Source organism: Taurulus bubalis (genome assembly GCF_910589615.1).
Source record: "Taurulus bubalis genome assembly, chromosome: 15".
Classification (NCBI taxonomy): domain Eukaryota; kingdom Metazoa; phylum Chordata; class Actinopteri; order Perciformes; family Cottidae; genus Taurulus; species Taurulus bubalis.
The window spans coordinates 9,686,604-9,709,041 of NC_136603.1; the positions used below are offsets into that span (position 1 = coordinate 9,686,604).

The following is a 22,438-nucleotide window of genomic DNA, read 5'->3' on the forward strand; positions in this document are numbered from 1 at the left end:
CAATATATCCCCATCTCTCACTCTCTCCACAAACAGTGATTATGATATTCGTAAGCCTAACTTGTGACTAGCAGTGCCAAATGGCCATCAGTTTAGTAACAACATGTGCACTGTCTGCTGGATGTTTTGCTGTCTTGTGACATAGCCTACAGTGCCAATAAAAAGTACTCATCCTACTTACAACAGTACATTTATTTAGGATTTGTAATGCTAAAGTTCAGAACAACCCGTTAATGTCAAAGGGAAAATAGATTTATATAAAGTGATCTAAATGAATTATAACTATAATATAATAAATTACTTGTTTGCATATTAGGTGAATTTCCAGTCAATAATTGTTTTCTTATTTAGTCCAATTAACACCCAAAACAAATTCGCCTCAAGGGGCTTTACAAATTGTACAACAGTCCTGAGACACAGGGTGTCGTATTATTTGTACATTTGTTTGTACATTGACTACACACAGTTGATCTCCATTGGACTTATTCGCGTCGTATGACTCTAAAACCAAGTGGATGCAGCAGAAATACATATTTGTCAGTCCTCCTGTCGCACACATCTTCCACAAGGTGTCGCTGTTCTGAAACAACGCCGCCGCGGTGCTGCGACACGTTGTTTCTTTCTGAGGTCAAAGTTTACTGCATGCGGAAGACGCTCTCTGGCTCTTTCTCTATGTTTGGTTTAACTAGCTAGCTCCTGATAAATCAGTTAACGTTGCAACACGTTTGTTAATTTTCTTGCCTGGAGGTTAACCGATGCCAGGTAGGTGGTGGGGAAATCTTCTGTGATATCCGATGGATGTTTAAATAACGTGAAACGCACTCTGACGTTGTGAAGAGGGAGCGAGAGAGAGAGGTGGTTACAAACCACTTTAAGCTAACGTAAACTAGCCTGCAGCTAACGTCAATTAACAGCTAGTATTCAATGGTATTGTTAACGACACACATGTTGGCTGTTTTGTATGACCCAGAACAGTTGCTCGTAACGTCAGCTGTCTATCTCAACAGCTGAAGTGTTGTTCAACGTGGTATTTTGACTTTTATCGTCAGCTAACGTCAGTCATTTGTTTCACGAATCAGCCCTCGAGTTCGTCTTACGCTAACTAAAGTTTACATGTATCGTTACGCGAGTATTGTTACAGTTAACTAGCTAAACTATTTTACACGTGAGCCTACAACCAACAGGAGTTGGTTTACGTCCCGTTTCCCTTGTTAGTAAAAAGCTAACGTTGCCTCTTGTAATCTAGCGACGTTAACGCTAATCATGTTTAGCTAACAGCTAACTAACGTTAGTTGTCTGAAGCTTGGCGGTTTGATGAGACAAAGCGCTGCAGATATAAGGGGCATTTAACAAACCATTACATTGAAAAAGCGAAAGCACAACATAGTTAACTCATTCTGTATTATTTCCAGAGCGGCTAACATCTGCTAACAGTCTTCATTGTCTCTTCGACCTTCCTGCAGCTTCCCCCCATGTCTGCCACAATGACCACCATTGTCCATGATACTACGGAGGCAGTGTGCTTCTCCTCCGAGTACAACCTGTACCTCAAGCCCATTGCCAAAATGACCATCAGTGTAGCTCTGCCGCAGCTCAAGCTGCCAGGCAAGAGCATCTCGAACTGGGAAGTGATGGAGAGGATAAAGGCCATGGTCGCTCCAGAGCAGTTTTCAGCCCTGCGAATCTCAAAGAGTACGATGGACTTCATCCGTTTTGAGGGCGAGGTGGAAAACAAGACGGTGGTCAAGAGCCTGCTGTCTCGTCTGGACGGGAAAAGCATCAAGCTTAGTGGATTTACTGATGTCCTGAAGGTAAGGCTGACTTTATTGGTTGATGAACCCAGTGGTGAAACTTTGCTGACGGATGTTTCTCATATTTTGCTCAACTTGTTTATACCAATGACAGTCATGAGTAAATATTGGAAACGCCTCTCTGTAGGGTGCTGTGCAATTAAACTGCACCACAAACTACAACCTCCAAAGTGACCATCATGTTGTATCGACACCTCTCTTAAACCCTGACATCAGAAACTTTATTTAAAACCGTATATATTGCAGAGCTGTAGTATTTGAATGCTGCAGTTTTATCAACGTGTGCATAACAAACTGGCAACTGAATATGCATATCAACCCTTCTCTCCCTCTCTTTCTTTAGGTTCGTGCGATAGAGAACAAAGTGGACTTCCCTACACGTCACGACTGGGACTCCTTCTTCCGCGACGCCAAGGATATGAATGAGACTCTGCCGGGAGAGAGGCCTGACACCATCCACCTAGAGGGACTTCCTTGCCGCTGGTTCAGTCAGAAGGACAGCCCGTTCCCAGACCGGCCCTCTGAAGATGTCCTAATTGCGGTCTTTCAGACATTTGGCCAGGTGGGCCATGTTTCTGTTTTTAACTGGAAATTAAGACAGAATTCACATTACATGACATGTTAGTTTGAAATAGTGGGGTTGGAAAGGAACTGCTGTGTGGATCTGCAGTCCCCCCTGAAACTGGTTGCTTCTGCATGTATTGGATTTTGTAATAAGCGGAAGTTATTTAACTTTCTTTAACTTAAACAATATAACTCAAAGAAGACACCAAAAGTCATGCATATCATATTGCCACATCATTGATATTAGATATTAAGAGATTGAGCCATAAACAACATTGTATTTGATTTTGTCAATATGCCACCTTTTTTTATTGTAGGTGCGAAATGTTGACATCCCCATGCTGGACCCATACCGGGAGGAGATGCTGGACAAGAACTTCAACACATTTAGTTTCGGGGGTCATCTGAACTTTGAGGCTTATGTCCAGTTCCAGGAGTACGGCGGCTTCACCAAGGCAATGGACACTCTGCGCAGCATGAAGCTGATGCTGAAAGGAGACGATGGAAAGGCAGTGGCCTGCAACATCAAGGTACTGCAGGTTCACATGGTTGTGCACTAGCTTTGTTAATGGTTATGGCAAGAACACAATAAGGAATGATTATTTATTTTCTCACTTATTTGACTGAAACGTTTAAAAATGTCCTTCCAGAACATGAGCATTTTGGCGTGAGTTGATATTCCATTTCTGAGCTTTTCACGGCCTGGTGTACATAATTAAGCTTGATTTAAGTTGTTTGAATTCCTAAATATGTTCAATCCTAGAGACATCAATCTGTCCGAACTAAGAGAAAAAGTGTTTGGAAAACTTGAGTTTAACTCATGACTAATGGCTTGTAAGAGATTTGCTTACCTTTTTTGTTTTACATTTGAGGCAACAAGTAAATTGCAACTGCTGTAGTGATATTGCAGATTTCAATAATTAGATTATGTTGTTCAGAGATGCATAGCAGCTTTAAGACCTTTTAGTGTAATGAGAATTAAAGCGGCTTCGTCATTATTTCCAAGGTGATCAGGGGAGAGCCAGAGGCGTCATAATCCACAGAATAAAGCTTCAGTTTGAAATCTAAATTAGGTTAGAGGAAGCAAAGGAAGGTCTCTATAAAGGGAAAGAAGAAGATACTTAAAGTTAATTAGTTTGTCAATCAATTTGTTTGCAATTGTTGGAGTGCTGAATCCATCTTACTCAAATTATTGTATTCTCTATTTTGACAATATTGTAGAGTCTGGTTTTACTGGACAGGCTGAAATGACCACCACAGCACACACGATAGTACAGATCCACTAAAACTCCAATAGAAACCGTATGAATGTTCAAACACTAATCATTTTTGATACATATATTCTTCCAGGATAATTAAGATGCTGTTGTACTTAGTACCATGTATACCATGAAATAGCTTTTTGTAACCATGTCTCGGTATGTGTGTGTTTTTCTTCAGGTGGCCTTTGACACCAGCAAGCACCTGAGTGAGTTGGCTCTCAAGAGGAGAGGCCTGGAGAGGCTGAAGTTAAAGGAGCTGGAGAGGCAGAGAGAGGAGCAGAAACGACGGGAGAAGGAAGAGGAGGAGCGACGTAAGGAGGATGAAAGGTATGATGGGAGATGAAATGGAAAGCTGGTATCAAGAACATTAACATATTTATTTTTAAGTAGAGCAGTCACCCCAAATGCATGGTGCTGTACTACTGCATTCATATTTTATGGGAAGGAGTTCATTTTCAGTATAATATTGAGTGAATGACAACGAAAGTACAGATTATTGGTTAATTTAACCCTGTTAATTAATTAAAGTTACAATGCATTGCTACAAAGCACTGTTTGGCTAGAGTTTCGAGCAAAAAGTTAGCAGCCAGAAACAGATGATCACGTAGGACAATTTCCCTTTTTGTTCAGGAAACAGAAGGAGCAGGAAGAGGAGGAGAAGGAGAGGAGGAAGGAAGAGAGGATACGAAAGCGAGAGCAGAAGCTGCGGGAGAGAGAGGAGAGAAGGAACATGAAGAAGGTGAGGCGACAGCAGGAAGAGGATCAGAAGAAGCTGCAGATGAAGATCGCCATGGAGGAGAGAAGGCTGCTGTTGGCTCAGCGCAACCTGGAGTCAATTCGTCTCATTGCTGAGCTACTGGCCAGGGCCAAGGTGCACAAAGATACACATCTGTGTAGACACGCACATTCATCTGGGACGTAATCCTACTTTTGATTTTGAAACCAAGACTGAGGTTAACGTGTAATAAGCAGTAATATGGCTCTGCCATGTTTAGAAATAAGCAAGTTGCAGCCGAGTTCAGGAATTATAAAGGAAGCCGCAACAGACTGACTTAAGGCACATTGTAGTGGCCTCAAGATCCTTGTCCATGCTTTAATATTGTATCGTCTACGATCGAGTGTGGTCGTATTATGCAGCTTACAAACGTTTAAGAACAAATGCATACAGTGCATTTTCACCCATATTCTACTTTCATATTTAAATCTCTAAGAAGTTACAACTCTCAGCCAAGAATACACCTCTGTTTTTGTACAGTTAATCAGATAAAACTTAGAATTTGGTGAGCTTTAACTGTGCCGGGAGGTGGTTTTGGTACCTTTTTTGGACAAAACAAGGTGAGCTGTTTCGTAGAACCTTTTCTTATTCGATACTGCTCCCTAAAGAGCTTGTGTACTTTGTGTAAAGTTACTTGTATGACACTGTAATGTAGTTTCATATTGGTCTAGAAGGAGCTAGAGCAGTGTTTTGTCAACCTAATTTCCATTTTGCTGGCGATTTTATATATATTTTTAATTGAATTGTTTTACTTATCGGTACCTACATTGCTTCCTCCTTCTCTCCAGGACCTGAAGCAGCAGCAGCAAGAGAAACAGAGGGCTGAACAGGAGGAGCAGGAGAAGCAGGAGCAGGCTCGACAAAAGGAGGAACTAGCTCGTCTTCAGCAGCTGGAGGCCTGCCGACGCAAGCAGGAGGATGAGCTGCGGAGGGTGGAGGTGGAGAAGGACCGAGCACTGGAGCTCCAGCGGCGTGAGAAGGAGCTTAGAGAGAAACTGCTTTGCAACCTAATAAAGAAGAGCAGCGGTAAAGCCACACGACCTCCAGGCACACAGGACCAGGATGTCCCTGTAACGAGTGAGGAGGTGTCTGATTCGGGTGTCAATGATATTATGTTGGGGGCCCTGGGCAGGATGTACGGAGTGAAGGCAATTGACAGCGAAGAGAAGCAGGTGTCCAAATCCAGTGTGCATTCACAAGTTTTGGAGAAAAAACAAACACCCGAGGAGAGGAGAGTAGGGGAGAACACCAAGAAAGACCGGGAGGGAAGGAGGGAAGAGGTGGCGAGTAGTGGGCACAGTAGGGAGCAAGCGAGGGACCGTAACCGCTCCCACAGAAAGAGGAGCTCCCACAGCCGAGGGAGAAGGAGGCGCTCTCACAGCTCCAACCGGAGGAGAAGGAGCTCCAGCCAGCGGAGGAGGAGCTCCAGTCTCCATAGGAGGAGCCTCAGTCACCGTGGCAGCAGGAGGTGCAGCCACAGCAATTACAGCAGGAGCACAAGCTCCAGCCGGGACAGGAGCCGGAGTAGCAGTGGGAGAAGCTACAGCGGAGAGAGGAGCAGCAAGCAAAGTCACCGTAGACATGTCCGAGGCAGCTCTAGGGCCAGCAACAAAAGCAGAGAGAGGAGGAGTCACAGCCATTACAGGCACAAGAGACACAGCAACAGTAGAGACAGGAGCCACTTCAGACGATGCTAATTATCAGTTTATTGATTTATGTAGTCCCCTTTTGTTGGGCTTACACCTACAGTTCAATAAGTTTTAGAAGAAGAATAGACATTTTGGCCCTTTTTAACTAAATGATGTAACGGTGCACCGAAGGGCTTTCACCAGAATAGGGCAGCACAAAACAAGAAATGTTTGATATGAATAATAACTCTCATATAAAAGTAGAATCAACTCCTCTGAATCAACTGAAACAATTTGTGTAAGTGTACCTTGTATGTGGTGTAAGGCATGTATATCATTGCAGATGATTCTAAGGAGTTGCTTTTACCTATCTTTTTTTTCTTCATCTTTCATACTCTTGTATTAAAGCTGCTGACATATTTTTTTTGCATTTTCAATGTGTTTACATTTAACAACTTCATGGTATAACACACAAAATGTACTTTTTGTTTTTTTAATATTATACTTTGCGACATGTGAAAAACATTGCATCAACATTTGCACTAAAGCTAACATGCATACACTTATTAGGGTATTCAAATGTAATTATTTACATTGGCTGTTGAGAAAATTACCTGGCTGATAATTGTTTGAATTAAAGGCTAATATCATAAGCTCATTAGTTTAGTAGATTGACGCACCAGTCTGACCCGACAGCCTGTTGATGTACTTCATTTTCTGCAAGCAAGTGTTTTTTGTGCATGAATAACAGTTAGTTGTAAAGTGAAAAGTACAAATGGTGTTTGCTCTTTTGATCCGTCACCAGCCTTTTCAACCCCACTTGTGGCCTGGCTACAGAAAATCAGACCCAGTGTTGTGTACTGACATGTAATCAGCATGAAGTTTCACACACTATCAGACCTGAGGGCTGCCATAGTCATGAAAGCCTTTGAAGTGGAATAACGGCTGCTGTTCCATTACAAATGTGACATTTCCACAGACCATAAGAAACATTTCTGTCTGAAATATTTCTTGGAATACTGCTGGCTGTGTTGCAGATAAGCAGCTCAGAAAAACACAATTAAATGCTACAGCAGACTCCTCATCCAAGCAGCACCATGTTTGATGATCATAAAGTTTCAATTTACAAAGACACATTTATTTTAGTTTCATTTGAATTTACAAGTTACGTGAAGAAGTTTATTCAAAAGGGATTTGTTGAGTGAGTTTCGTGAAGACACTTGAAAGTAACAAAATACATATTGGACCTGACATCATCAAGCAGTGTTCTCCTTCTTTCTTCTGTTTTGTGCAAGTTTTGAGTTAAAGATCGCTTTGAGACCTGTTCAATTTCTTCAAGACTTTTTTCCAAGTCTGGGTCAAAGTTTAATTATTGTTTTAGAACAAAGCTTCTTGGATTCAAGTCAAACCAGCACTGTACCAAGTAATAATGAGCTACATTTCTATAGCCTTACTTAATAGCTGTACAGACAGTTCTTTTTGTTGTATTTCAGATTTAGGGAAGTCAATCCAGTCCAATGGTTTTGTTGACACTGCTAAATTAACGGTGTTACTTATTGATGCAAAGCCCACTTGTTCTCTGTACCATATGCTCATGATCTCTGAGAGCATGTCTTGCATACACATTACAATAAAGTCATACTGAAAACTATTTTAACACTGTTCTGTGATCCACAGTGTGATTCTGTCTCAATCGTGCAGCCATTTTTGGGAAATCTCTACAAACTCAAAACCTTGTGAGAAGGATGAAGGTGACAGTTTACCCAGCTCCAGCTGTTGTATCTGTGTGCTGTCCATACACCGCTGGTTTAATAAACTGTGCATGAATAATTAATAGTCTGATTAGTGTCTGTAATCTCATGAAGGCATGTGACATGGTCGTCTGTGTCATGAGGTCTGATGCCACCATTAGTTTCTCAGCCCAAGTGCAATCAGGCCACATGGAGACGAGAAGCGGACCCCTTAGGTTTGGTAATCCAGAAGCATCAACCACATTTTTGGGGTCATGAAAACAGTGAAAGTCTCCGTCCGAGTGTGTATGACTGATTATGAACAAGGCTGCAGTGTATTGCCAGAGAGTTGTTCCTTTGTCCAATGCAGACTGAGCCCCCGCTCTAATCTGGGTTATCTGGCCGTAATCAGCTTAGCCCACTGCTTCTCTCGCTGCTGATGCTGCTGGGTGGGCATTTTCTGTACCTTTAGTCCGACTATTCCTGCACCGGCATTCATACACACACATGAAGTGCCTTTATGAGCAGAACAAGCTATCGGGGAAGCTCACTTTGCATGTCGAGGAGCTTGGAGGAGCACAACGTTCACTGTCCTTTTGGTGAGTTCTGTCCAAACTGTGGCCATGGCTGAGCGTCAGGAGATGGGTTCATCGGAGGGGACCCCCGCTGCTGACACTTACCCCAGAAAGATACTGGAGTATATGGAAGGATTCCTCATCTCCAAGGTAACATACACATGAAGTGCGAACACGCTCACCTTCATGGGTCCCGTACAGACAAGCTTCACTCAGTTTAAAGTTATTGGCAATGTAGTTTCCCCTCCTCAACCTGAGGGTTGATAGCAGTCCAACATATTATTACTACAAAGGTATAGTTTCTTAAAAGCTAAATTGATTAGGTGATGAAACAATTAGTCAATCCTTTATTCATTCTTACCTTTTTCATGCAAAAATACCAAACTACACCTTTTCAATTGTGAGATTTGCTGCGTTATATCTTTGAGTTTTAGACTGCTAGTTATAAGATGCTACCCTGGGCTTTAAAATATTGCAACTGGCATCTTATAAGATCAAGCAATTCATTGAGAAATAACTGAGATTTTATACTAATTAAAATAGTCATTAAATGCTGCCCTAAGTATCAATTGAAATTGAAATTGCTACACTTTTGATTAACTATTATCTACACTGTAGATAATACAAATAAAGTATCTATTACAGTATACAGTATATACACTATAGATACTGGATGATGAAGCTTTAATTGTATTATCCCAAGAAACAAATCGTTGAAGGAGCAAATGATAGAAAGAGACGGACAAGAAAGTTAAGATTGAAAATGAATACATCCGAAAGTGTAAACGGGAAATGAAAAGATGAAATAATGCATTTTCATGGTGTGCATAATGTTAGTGAAGACATTACTGATGTCCATAAATGCATGTATGAAATACTTCAGCCACATTCTATAGCTCCAGCTAAACTGACAGTTTGATTGTCTGCAGGTCTTTCTGTTGGAATAACTTCAAAGCATCATAATAGCGCTGTCCCGATTAGTGTAATCAGCCTACCTATATGTGACTCAGATTTTATTGGAGGAGATTATTTAATTCTGTGGATTGAGCACGTGAGTCTATTCTTCTTCGGTACATGAATGAACTGCACTCTATTCTACTCTGCCTCCTCTCTCGCTCTGACCCAGACGGTTTTCTCCTCCTGTGAGCTGGGTGTGTTTGATGTCTTGCTGGCTTCAGAGCGTCCCCTGTCTGCAGAGGAGATCAGTCAGGCGGTCGGAGCCAGTCTGGATGGCACACAGAGACTGCTGGCTGCCTGCACCGGCCTAGAGCTCCTCAACACACACCAGGAAAATGGACGAGGTCAGCGCACACACACAAACACACAAACACAAATAATGTAGTAACGTACTACTCTCTCACTCTCTCTAAATAGATTGAGTAGTAGTGGTGATAATGATAATGATAATACTCATTCATTTGTGTAGAACAGTGTTGCATTATAAGATTTGAAAAGCACATGAGTGTGTGATACTAGATATAACTAAAGACAAATAACCAATAAATCGCAAAAGAAAACATTTTTTAGTTGTCTTTTTAGTAACTATATGTTATTTTTATACTTGTCCATTTCTCATCAGACATGCATTACATTCTCATTTTCTGCACCAGCTGCACACACACACACCTCTCTCTCAGTCTCTGTCTCCATCGCTTACATTAAAGTTCAAACTTAGTCTTAACACCTGCAGTGATTCATTCACAGTCACCTCCTCCTCTGTCTCTCGTCCTCCACCTCTCCCACCACTTGCTTCAGTGTGTTACAGTAACACGGAGCAGGCCAGTGTCTACCTGACCCGCTCCAGTCCTCTGTCCCTTTACCAGTCCATCCAGTACAGCTCCAGAACCATCTACCTCTGCTGGCACTACCTGACCGACGCTGTCAGGTCAGTACACTGAGCATGGCCTCCAGCTGGCTTTTTTTGTGACTAAAAAGGCTATAAAATGTCAAAAAAGAATCCCACATTTTCCCGAAGCACAAAGCTATGTGCAAACAAAGGTGATCCATGTTAATGTTGATTATAATTATATAAATTGTCTTTGTTTCCTCTTATTGAGTGGCCGGGTCAGTCTGCATTGTGATATTAAGGTACTATAATTACCTATACTTTAATATGACTTGAAAGAAATTAAGATTATTTTTGAGAAGAATATATGTTATATATGGGATATGTTAATAGCCAAAATATAACTTACATAATGACACCAAATGCTAGAGGGGGAAGGCAAACCTAAAGAGAAATTAAGATTATTTTCGAGAAGAATATATGTTATATATGGGATATGTTATTAGCCAAAATATAACTTCCATAATGACACCAAATGCTAGAGGGGGAGGCAAACCAAAAGAGAAAGCAACAATAAACATAATGGACGCCTCCTGCTTTTACTTACCAAAGACAATTTAAATAGTGCACAAAGGATAAATGAGCAAGCCAAAAACAGTAGAATCACACACAGGAGGGCAGTGAGGAGCTGTGAGAACGGCAGGTGTGATTTCTAGCCTAAGGATGCGGATTCCAGTCTTACTTTTCTGTTTGAACAGTGTCTCAAGATGGATTTTAGTCTCATTGTTATGTCTGAGGGAGGACAGCCAACAGCTCTCACAAAACGTGACTGGATTTACTGTGGCTGACGAGTCAAGTCCATCTGTGAGAAACACTGAAAACAGATCGAAGCAAAGATTACATCGAAAGGATGAAGGCACCTTCATCAAAATGTATTATTTTGTGTGAGACTGTGAAACAGAAAACATGTGAATTTACCTAAAATAGACCAAACATGATGATGAATTCACGTCAACACATTTGATCTTCGTCAACTGTGATGAAGCTAAAGCAGATTTTAACGAGACGATCAATACCTAGATCCCACATTGTGTACACTCACGTCGTAATATCTGTGTAAAAAAACCTCAAACGATCATGTCATTTATGAATATGTCTGTCTTTGCCTTACTAGAGAGGGAAGAAACCAGTATGAAAAGGCTTTTGGAGTCAGCTCGAACGACCTGTTTCAAGCTCTCTACAGGTAAGAAGCGGCCTTGAGATGATAAAACACTAATTCTTGCTCATTTACATTCCACCTCTGTCTCTCCATCGTAAGCCTGTCTGTCCCTCTATCCTCTCTTCGACCCTGAAAAAAAAGTCTCTGAGAGAGAGAGAGAGAGAGAGAGACTGTGTGGTGAGGGCAGTGATGTGAGGAAGCCTGCAGCAGAGAGAATATATCTGCCATTGTCCTAAAGGTCTTGCGTGTTTATGGTATGTAGTGCAGTTTTAACGCTTCACTGATCTGCTGGTCAGCAGTTTTCAGGGGTCACATGCTCAAAGTTTCACACTTTGTTCACTAAGTGGTTTGGACCGGCCTGCCTGAGGTACTGTGCTTCAGAACACTGCCAGTCCCAAAGCAACAGAGACCGTCAAAACGGAAACACTGTGGAACAACTCGCTAAAACATCCACCCTTCTTGTCATCATCATGGCATGATTTGCATAACCATTGCACTTTGATGGAAGGTTGATCTGGTGCGAGCAGATGGAAGATGAGACATGATGAATGCAGCTTGCCGTTATTATTTTACATCTGAATCATAAAATGAAATGTATCAACACCAATGAGCTATGATATGAATATAATATGAATGAATAAGCTACACACACCACTTCAGCAGAAGTAGAAAGTAAAAACTGGGAAATTTGACATTATTTTGCATGTGAATGTATTTAGTTTTCTTTGGATTTTTACACATCACTCAATTGATGTTCTGTAAATTGCTGGTTGCATAAATTGAATTATATCTGTATTCGACATGTTTGTTCTCGTATCCTTCTAAAAAGCAGCTGACGATCTCACAAAAATGGCATCATTTAAAAAAAAAGATGAATGAAAAATGAGAATATTCAAATAATGAACCACACACACACAATGCAATGCAACCGCGTGCAGATGGATTTGCAATTCAGCTTTAATTGATTGAGAATGAAAATATCCCACGAGAAAAATGTCAACACCTGCGCACAATTGATTTAATGGGAAGTAGCAGTTGTTTGTCCCTGCTGATTTCCCCTGTGGATACTGTGGATAAATTAGCAAGGGGAAACAACCGCTGAAGTCATTCACTGCGTTCTTGGAGCGCTGCGGCAGAAGCAAGATGGTTCAAAGCTGGCTGGATGACTCAGACTCCTGTTTACTCATCGCCATTTAACCAGCCGTGGACTGCACCTGAATAATTTACAACCAAGTCCCGTCCACAGCTTGAATTCCCAAATCCGAGAGTACAGAACATAGATTTAGAAAAATTGAGAAAAATATACGACACATTGCATTGGAAGAAGTTCTACAGATGACTATTTGTTATTTGATACAAACCAGGTAGACTGCTGTAGGTGTCTATTGGTTTCAACCTTCACAGATGAATAGAATCGTCATGCGTTTCATGTCATTTGTAATGTGTTTCTGCATTTAAGGGTTTGATGGTGAAATGGTTGCAACGCTTTACTTGATGTGGTCACCACATGGATTCTTTGGGTTTCCATTACATTAATTAAAACTAGAGTGGATGAGGCACAGCTGAGATAATTAATTGGACAGAAAGGACACATGGACTGCACCAGTTTTCAAAGACATTGTCACATTTCTTTTCTATAAATAAAGCAAAACAAAGCTATATTTATTTTGTGTTCTCCGGGATGTTCCAGCAGAATGGCACAGTATCGTCCTGCAACGACAGATTTAAATAATTAAACTAATTATTATTCTTGTAATGATCTCCATTTTTGGTAGAGGTGAAAGCAAAGACAAAGTGGACCATATACTTTAAATAATACCCGTCAGTCTTTTCATCATTGTTGATGATAATGGAGAGGCTAAAGCATCAAGACAGCTACAGAACACACAGCAGTGATCAGGCAGCCATGAGCCATAACTCAGTCGCTGCAGATTTGACAGAGATCTGCAGGGATGCTGAGCAGTACGCAACATGCCTGTGCAGAGAGCAGACAGATCACAGACTACGTCGATGTTATAACGACGATAAGAACAGAGATAACCGGACTGAGCATATTTTCCTCAGTATTATTGGAGACAGCATGAGATCGTGGGATTGTAAATGTACTCAATCAGGGACAAAAAGAGCTGTGGATGTTATCGTTGGGGGGCATTCGATAACTTGCGTCCACAGTGTTCTCAAATTAAAGCTGACAGTCTGCTGTTTGGCCTCACAGTCATTTCATCTTTTCACATCCGATGTAATCAGAGTCTGAGGCTGCAACAATGAGTCACTTTCAAAGTTCCTCTGGAGGTCACTGTGTCATCTGAAGTTGCGCATGTAATAGATGGCTGATAACTTTGCTGCGTCGAAGTTTGGGTGAATACGATTCTAGTGTTACAGGACAGAAGATGATCAGTCTGTGTGTCTCTGTTTGTGTGTGTAGGCTGAGTACTGGGTGATGAGGTGGAGATTCCTCAGAGCAGCAGCAGTCACCACAGGCCCTTCTATTCTGCTGCACACTGTCTCACACACACACACACACACACACACACACACACACACACACACACACACACACACATACTGTGTCGCCATGGGGAGAAACATTGTAAATGAGGAGAGGCACTGTGTGTGTGTTCAACTGTGTATTGTGGACTTAGAGCAAGCAGAACCGTAGGTGACAGCTTACAGAAAATGATAAAGGAAGTTTGGCCTCGAAGCACAGAGACTTAAATGAAAGAGAGGTTGTAATGACGTGACAAACTATTTTCTCTCTTTCTCTGTGTGTGTGTGTGTGTGTGTGCGTGTGTGTGTGTGTGTGTGTGTGTGTGTGTGTGTGTGTGTGTGTGTGCGTGTGTGTGTGTGTGTGTAGATCTGATGAGGAGATGGTGAAGTTCATGCAGTTGATGAACTCTATTTGGAACATCTGTGGTAAAGACGTGGTTACGGCCTTTGACCTTTCGCCTTTCAACAGCATCTGCGACCTTGGAGGTACATCTGTGTGTGTGTGTGTGTGTGTGTGTGTGTGTGTGTGTGTGTGTGTGTGTGTGCGTGTGTGTGTGTGTGTGTGTATTTATCCAGTCACCATATCTAATTTCCATAAGGTTGAGGGTTCATAGTCATTAACATTTAAAATAGTTGCCGTTGTGTGTTAACTAAGAGACAGCTGGCTAAGCCACACACATATTAATACAGTACGTTATGTGTGTGCACAAAAATGCACAACACACACAATCAACTGTGACCTTTATTAAACCACCCTCCAGCCTCTTTTGAGTTAATGACTCTTTGTAAATCAGTCAACCTTCCCCCCCCACACACACACACGCACACACAACTCAAAGTCACCTCCAGATGGAGTTTCCCTTATCCTGTCAGAGTTGCATTGTTTTAACAATGATGGTGTTAAAATCATCTTTTTTTATTTTTTAGAAAGAACAACAACATAACAACAAATACAGTGTAAAAATTTGAGGTTTTCTTTGGCTTTCTTTTACATATAAAATGTTCAAAAATGCACATGGAGTTGATAAATAAGGCATGTGTTCACAGAAAGTTGGAGGGAACAGAGTAATTTAACATGCTGAGAGCAAGTGAAGTATTCAGCCTTGTTTGTCACAACAGTCTATTTTTTCACTCTTCTTCTTACGAGGTAATGACTGAAGCATATGAATTTGTAGTTCAACAATCAAGAGAATACAAAAAAATATTTTTTTCTGTTGTTGCAACATTTCTGTTCGATTTTGAATTTAATGTGATTATCATAAAACATATTTTTTGTGGACATGGCCCTAGTATGCATTACTAAATGTGATTTTGCATAGCCTTATTATGATGTTAATGCCCATTACATGATTTCTCTCAAGCGTACAAGAAATATGTACATGCCAATAAATAAGAAGGGAAAATATGTAAATCCAATTTGCTGCAGACTATTGTAGATTCATTCCATTGTTCGACAGAATAAGACTGTTGCAATTGAACAGCTCTGAATGTAAAATATACGATTGTGACGTAAGATGTTGCAGCCTTCAGTCTTCTCTGAATGCATGCTAGTAAAACGGTAGCTTCCTTGACTAATCTCCTCTGCGTGTTCTTTTTTGTCAAATAAGATTTATTTATAAAGTGCCTTTGAACAGACGATTTCAGACGAAATGGTTTACACGAGTGAAGGATGAAAAGGAGAGGAAAAAAATAAGACTGAACAAACAGAACATGAGCTCCACAATGTGAGATCAATGAAATGCTGAACAACTAGACAAGGATGGGAAAGGATCAAAAAGAAGAAGAAAAAAAAGTGAAAATCAATCTTCTGTTCTGTCACAGGACTTTTCATCTCCTGCCGAAAACGTCATGCTATGAATAATAGGGGAACAGCTTTTGTCTGAGAGATATTTCATTTTTAACTAAGAGCTAAACGATGTCTCCACTCTTACACTCCTCCATTGGTCAAAAACAGTAGATGATGGATGACAATGGATCAGCAATGGGGGAGGAATAATGAGGTTTCAAAGACAAAATGTTCAGTCTGTGGCTCTGTCCACTAGACTATAGCTTATACTCAGTGATCATCACATTTAAATGATCCAGCACATTACCCATGAAAGTCCAGAATCCCCCCAGTGCTAAATCAGATTAGAGGTTGACATGCAAGGTGACAACCAGACCGAATGTATTTTAGTTGAACAAAATTGGAAAAAAGACCAAAAACATTTATCAAAAAAAAAGAAAGCCAAGATGTATAAGCAATGTTTTACATGCACAAGTGAGTCTCCATTTTCTCTGTTGGAATTATTACAAAACCGCAACATTTGCAAAGAAATGGCAAGTGACTCGCTACCGACAACATTTGGCCACCTCCTGTGTGTGACACCTCAGTTGACCACACAGGGGAGCTGTGAAGCCACTAAACTAGCAGACACTCAGACACGTGCATGTGTCAGACACATACACACACACACATCCAGGGCAGTCCTCTTGTCTTTTCTTTCCTCTCCTTTGGGACTTTCTCAGCGTGAGGTGTGTGTGTGTGTGTGTGTGTGTGTGTGTGTGTGTGTGTGTGTGTGTGTGTGTGTGTGTGTGTGTGTGTGTGTGTTCATGTTTATGCATTACGGTGCAGCACCAAAGGAGTGTGCATGTAGACAGCGGGAGGGACTGACTGTGGTGTGCCATTAAGACTTTGTCTCCCACACAGCATCTGTTGTGACTGCACACACCTGCTGCTCAGGTGCTCCGCCTGTCTGTCTCTCTGTCCGTCTGTCCTACTTTCTGCCAACTTGCTGACTTTAATCTAAATCAGAGTCCACAGCGTCTTTCTCATTTACAGTGTATGATGAAGGTGGTTTGTCCTACACAGGTTGTGTTCACATCGCACTATTTTACTGACATTTAATATGCATTTCAACAGTATGTTTAGCCTAAAAATGAATAATCAACTCAAAGGTTACTGCAACTCTAAGGAAATTATATATTCATGGTTTTCGAAGCATTGTGGCTTTTTAAAATATGTAAACAGAAGTCCAGTTGCTGACATGTTGTAGATGGATTGTCTACATAACCAATGTTATAAGATGTATCCAACACAAAACATACTACACAACTACACTCACTAGATTGCAATGCACTAGATTACATTTGTTTTAATGAAATGGTCACACATTTGCACAAATATATATATTTAAATATATATGTATGTATATTAAATTACATACAGTAAGCACATAAAACAAATAGTAGAGAAAGAAAAACCCAACAATAACATACAACAAATATTACAGACTGTAACAATCCCAAACGCCCGTCAAAGGATTCCATTAACAAACTGAGGCAGCCAGGTTCGCTCCGGGTCTTGTACAGTGTGTTGTGTTTGGTTTTTCTCCTCCTCGGTGCTCTTTGATTTTTCTCCTGCTAACCCCTGTTTGATGTGAGAGCATCTCTCTCTCTCTCTCTCTGTGTGTGTGTGTGTGTGTGTGTGTGTGTGTGTGTGTGTGTGTGTGTGTGTGTGTGTGTGTGTGTGTGTGTGTGTGCAATAAATAGACAAAGTCTTGTAAAAATACAGACTGCTACAGTAGCAGCAGGTCTCATGTTAGGAGGAAAGCAGCACCGGGCTGACAGTTTGCCGCCTGTACAAACACCCACCCACACAAAGTTTGGGTGAATCCAATTCTAGTGTTACAGAACAGAAGATGATCCGTCTGTGTGTCTGTGTTTGTGTGTGTAGACTGAGTACTGGGTGATGAGGTGGAGATTCCTCAGAGCAGCAGCAGTCACCACAGGCTCTTCTATTCTGCTGCACCTCACACACACACACACACACACACACACACACACACACACACACACGCACGCACACACACTCGCACACTCGCACACACACACTGTGGTTGGCTTTGTGGGTTTTGGCGAGTGAGATCCTTTGATCCTGTATTCAACCACTGACTTTTCATCACTCTATCCCATTCATGCAATCTTCACATATCGATCTCTTTCTCTATCTGTCTCATACACTCCCTCACCCTCTGTTTTCGATTGAGTTTGCATGTGAATCACAGAGGCTGATAATATTGTTGCAGGAGCATCAAGGTGAAATATTCTTAGTTTAATACTAAATGCTTTTTTCTGCGCTTGTGTGTGCTTGTATGGTCATTTCAATGCAGTTTTTTCCACTCAAACCATCAGGTCTGTGGTGCAAAGAGTTACTGCTCTCTCTATTAGGAGGACAGTAAGCAGAACAAGACTAAGAGTCCATGGTGCGAGCAGGCCTGTGTGCCTGAGCTAAATGCTAGTGTCAGCATGCTAACGTATAATGTTTACCATGTTCACTACTTTAGTTTAGTTTTAAAATTTAGACATAACATAGTCAAGTACAGCTAATGTGATGTTTTTCAAGTTATTTGGTTATACATGTATTAATCATATGCAAAATACAAATTTGAACTGATGATGTGCTCAATGAAAGATTGGAAGATCCCCCAAGTAATCAAATGAATCCTCTGTGGACCATAAATGTCTTACCAAATTTCTCTGCAGTCAAATGTGATCATTCATACACTGATGGCAGGGCTACCATGCAACCCATAAGGACTATTCATTCATACCCATTCAAAGCAGTTTGGGGTTAAGTGACTTGTACAAGCTGTCTTGCATTGACATAGACTAGCGGAGCCGGGGATTGAACCACCGATCCTTTGATTGATGGACCACCCTGCTCTACCATTGTCATTGTACCACAATGTCCAATGATTTGTTAAGACATTAAACAAAATAAAAAAGTCTCATGATGGCACTACCAGAAGTCAGGGGACCACCAATGTTTGCGGGGTTAATTCACTGGGGACTATGAATGTGTGAACCAAATTCCATTGCAATCCTTCCAATAGTTGTTGAGATATTTTGGTCTGGACCAAAGTGTTGGAACAGACTAACATAGCAACAGACCGGACCAACACTGCCATCATGCAGCTGGCATGGATAACTAAAATTACAGCCTCATGGTTGTCTGCCAACTTCAACCAAACAAGTTGCTGTTTGCCTTTCAAAATGTCATATTTTTACATTAGACATTTCCGTGGATCTGTCATAATTAGCATATGTATTATTGAGTTATGGCCTAAAACATGTTGTGTGCGGTCACAGCGACCTTGATCTTTGATAACCACATTTGGATCAGCTCATCCTTCAGTGGGCGTTTGTGTCAAATTCACTAGAAAGTCCCTGAAGGCGTTCTTGAGGTACCACGTTCCCGAGAATGGGATGGACAGACGATAACATAATGGCCATGGCCGTGTGGAGGCATAGCAACAAGGAATTTCAAATGCATTCAAATGTAAAGCTTTATTAACAAAAGCATGGGAAATCAGGTTAAGCCAGAGCAGAACAACAAAATGCCATGACTGCTTTTCCCTAGATTAGATTCCCTGTTCCTGTATAAAGCATCTGGCTCTCACTCACTCTATATACAGTTCAATTCATTCTGCTTCATTGGTATGAATGTTAGATGAACCATATTCCCTCAGCCACCACATACATCTGAATACAAATCATGCAAATAGATATTCGGTACATACCTGAAAGCATCTGTTCCACTCGAGTGACTCCGTGTGTTGTGTGTGTGTGTGTGTGTGTGTGTGTGTGTGTGTGTGTGTGTGTATTGTGTGCACGGTGTGTGTGAGTGATTGATGCACTACCTTGTTAATGAAGGTTGTGTGTATTAATTCAACTAAATTTAACTCTCTCTCTCTTTCTCCTTTCAGGCTGCAGTGGAGCATTAGCCAAGCAGTGCACGTCAGCCTACCCAGAATGCACTGTGACGATCTTTGACCTCCCCAAGGTGGTTCATACGTCGAGGGAACATTTTGTCACTGGGGCCGACGGGAGGATAAGCTTCCACGAAGGTAATAAAGGTGCTATTGGATATATCTTAAAACTTAAGTAAGGTCTTAAGAGCTTCAAGTAGAATAAGTGCAGATCTAAGGAGTGACGTTTGAATCCCAGCTGAATTCCACCAGTGAATACTTTGAGATATGGTTTTGGCATAGTTATAGTCTGCCTGCCATCAGTCTTGTTTTCTCCTAAAAGCATAGAGAAAAGAGGGAAAACATCTTTTGACGATATTTTTCTTTCAATCATAATGTAATGACAGTGAAGTCAAGCTGGGGTTTCTTCAAATTTCACAAATACTTCAGTTCCGTGTGTGTGCAGCATTCAGTTTATATACAATCAAGTGTTCTGAAAAAGCAGATACTTGGAAACCCAGAGCCAAAATCCATCCTGCCTCTCCTGCTGTTCTCACAGCCACAATGGTGTTGAACACAACGAGAGCTGTAACATGGACAACACGAAAACAAAAACTTAAAATATTGCATTTACACAATGTGGGACACGCATACATACTTTCATTTTATTACTGTTTGTCCGTTGTAAGGTTATATGCTTTTGAGATGATGTGATTACAACCGACATTACCCATTTGTACTCATTATATTTAAGTATGTAACCATTAACTGAATCATTGTCTTGTTATGGGAACGCTTGTCAACAGAATGAATAATTATGTGAAATAATTAGCAGGGTTTCAGGAATTCAGTGCATGTAAAATTGTGCATATGTGTGTGTGTGTGTGTGTGTGTGTGTGTGTGTGTGTGTGTGTGTGTGTGTGTGTGTGTGTGTGTTTAGGGGACTTCTTTAAGGACCCCCTGCCAGAGGCTGAACTCTACATCCTCGCCAGAATCCTCCACGACTGGACAGACGAGCGCTGCATAGAGCTACTCAGTAGAGTGTACAAAGCCTGCAAACCAGGTCTGTGTGTGTGTGTGTGTGTGTGTGTGTGTGTGTGTGTGTGTGTGTGTGTGCGTGTGTGTGTGTGTGTGTGTGTGTGTGTGTTTGAGAGTGAAAGTGATGAGCACTTTTGTCCCTCTTGAAATGAGATGGCTGATTGTATCCCACAATGCAGCTGATCCCAGAAAAATCTGTCCTTGTGACTTTGATCAAAGACAGACGCACGCACACACACAAAAGCAGCGGGCGTTATCAGGAGGCAGAAAACCCTCTCATGTGTTCTCATAATAATGTGCATCTGTGTGTGTGCGTACACAAGAGGAGGGAAGAAAAACAAAGAATCTCCTGAAAATAAGTAGGGAAGCGTACACTGGACAGAGACTATGAGGTAGTTTCTCCGATAGTAGACATTTTCATCCGCAGAGTCAAGTTTTGACTCGTAGCAGAATCACAGGTGTTACTAATAGCATCGATTATGTCTCTGTTCCAGAAAGTATTACAATGCAATGCAGCAATTAACAGTGGTATTAGCTACAACTGTGCTCAACAAGTCAAGATTTGTCAGGTACCAATGTCAAATCAGTCAGTGAGGAAGGAACTGACATACAAACAAAGCGGTTCTTTTGGTCCGTCCTGCAGGAGGCGCTGTGTTGCTAGTGGAGGCGTTGCTCCACGAGGACGGCTCTGGCCCGGTGACAGTGCAGCTCTACTCCCTGAACATGCTGGTACAGACGGAGGGAAGAGAGAGGACAGCTGCTCAGTACGCTGCCCTGCTGGCTGCCGCCGGCTTCACCGGCACCCAGCACCGCCTCACTGGGAAGATCTACGATGCTGTGCTGGGACACAAAGAGACGTGAGGCCGTCAGATGAGGCCGCTCGTGTGCCAGGACTGAAAACTCCCCCCCCCCACTATTTTGTCACCTTAAGTTTCTTCAAATAAAACAAAGAGTTTCTCATGCTGTAGGACAATACCATATTCCGTATCAGCTTTTTCACTGAACCTGTTAGATCTCTGAATATTCAAACAAAGGCCCATTTGTATGGCTAGATTCTGGGCACTGTGTATTTTGGTTGTTAGTTAGTTGTGCATCATTTTAAATACATTTTCTGTAAATTAGCCTCCCATAATAAGAACACAACTAATTCTGAAAGTGTTCCCACTGTAAATCTGCAATGAAAAGATAACGTTGGACAGAGAAATTCAGAGTCAAATGTAGAGGAATGCTTGTGAACAAAATACTAAATTTGCAGCAAAATAAAAATAAAAATGTTTTCTGCTACAGCGCCAAATAGTAGTTCAAACAAAGTACTTAAGGACAAATGGTCTCCAAGGCCACAGTGAGAAGATTTACTGCAGCAGGAGAGTTATTTCTATGACTTATGAGCACCAAGGGGAATGCATTCAGTTAACACTAGTCCTGTAGCATTGTAGCAGTGTAGTGCACTACATTATATCAAATAACAATGAAAACATTGCACTTGAACTTTACACTAAATCCACTTGTTTGAGCCCATCCCAGCCGACATTGGGCGAATGCCGCCTACATCCTGGAAAGGTTGCCAGGCGATCACAGGGCTGACACAGACAGACAACCATTCACGCTCACATTTACACCAACGGGCAACTTAGAGTCATCATTTAACCTAAGATGCATAACTTTGAACTGAGAAGCCGGAGAACCGGGAGAACATGCAACACCATACAGAAGAGCTGGCCAGCGGGACACAGTGTTTCATTTCTCTTTAAATGAACACCCTGTATGAGCATACTGACATGTTGCTTACAATAAAACACCAAAACATGCATATTTTAGCCATCAATTTCGACCC

General features: G+C 41.5%; 2 protein-coding genes across 2 annotated transcripts; both read left to right on the forward strand.

Moving 5' to 3' along the window:
• Positions 1-1,472: 1,472 nt before the first annotated feature.
• Positions 1,473-6,234, forward strand: akap17a (A kinase (PRKA) anchor protein 17A; the record flags this gene model as incomplete). Its single annotated transcript, XM_079231118.1, has 6 exons — positions 1,473-1,811; positions 2,155-2,373; positions 2,693-2,905; positions 3,816-3,964; positions 4,268-4,508; positions 5,201-6,234. 6 exons carry the CDS (start codon positions 1,473-1,475, stop codon positions 6,107-6,109), a joined length of 2,070 nt encoding a protein of 689 aa, XP_079087244.1. The 3' UTR covers positions 6,110-6,234.
• Positions 6,235-8,393: 2,159 nt separating this feature from the next.
• Positions 8,394-21,465, forward strand: asmt (acetylserotonin O-methyltransferase; the record flags this gene model as incomplete). The annotated part of the gene is made up of 8 exons (XM_079230674.1): positions 8,394-8,495; positions 9,472-9,646; positions 10,101-10,230; positions 11,306-11,374; positions 14,205-14,323; positions 19,585-19,725; positions 20,507-20,629; positions 21,248-21,465. 8 exons carry the CDS (start codon positions 8,394-8,396, stop codon positions 21,463-21,465), a joined length of 1,077 nt encoding a protein of 358 aa, XP_079086800.1.
• Positions 21,466-22,438: the final 973 nt, after the last annotated feature.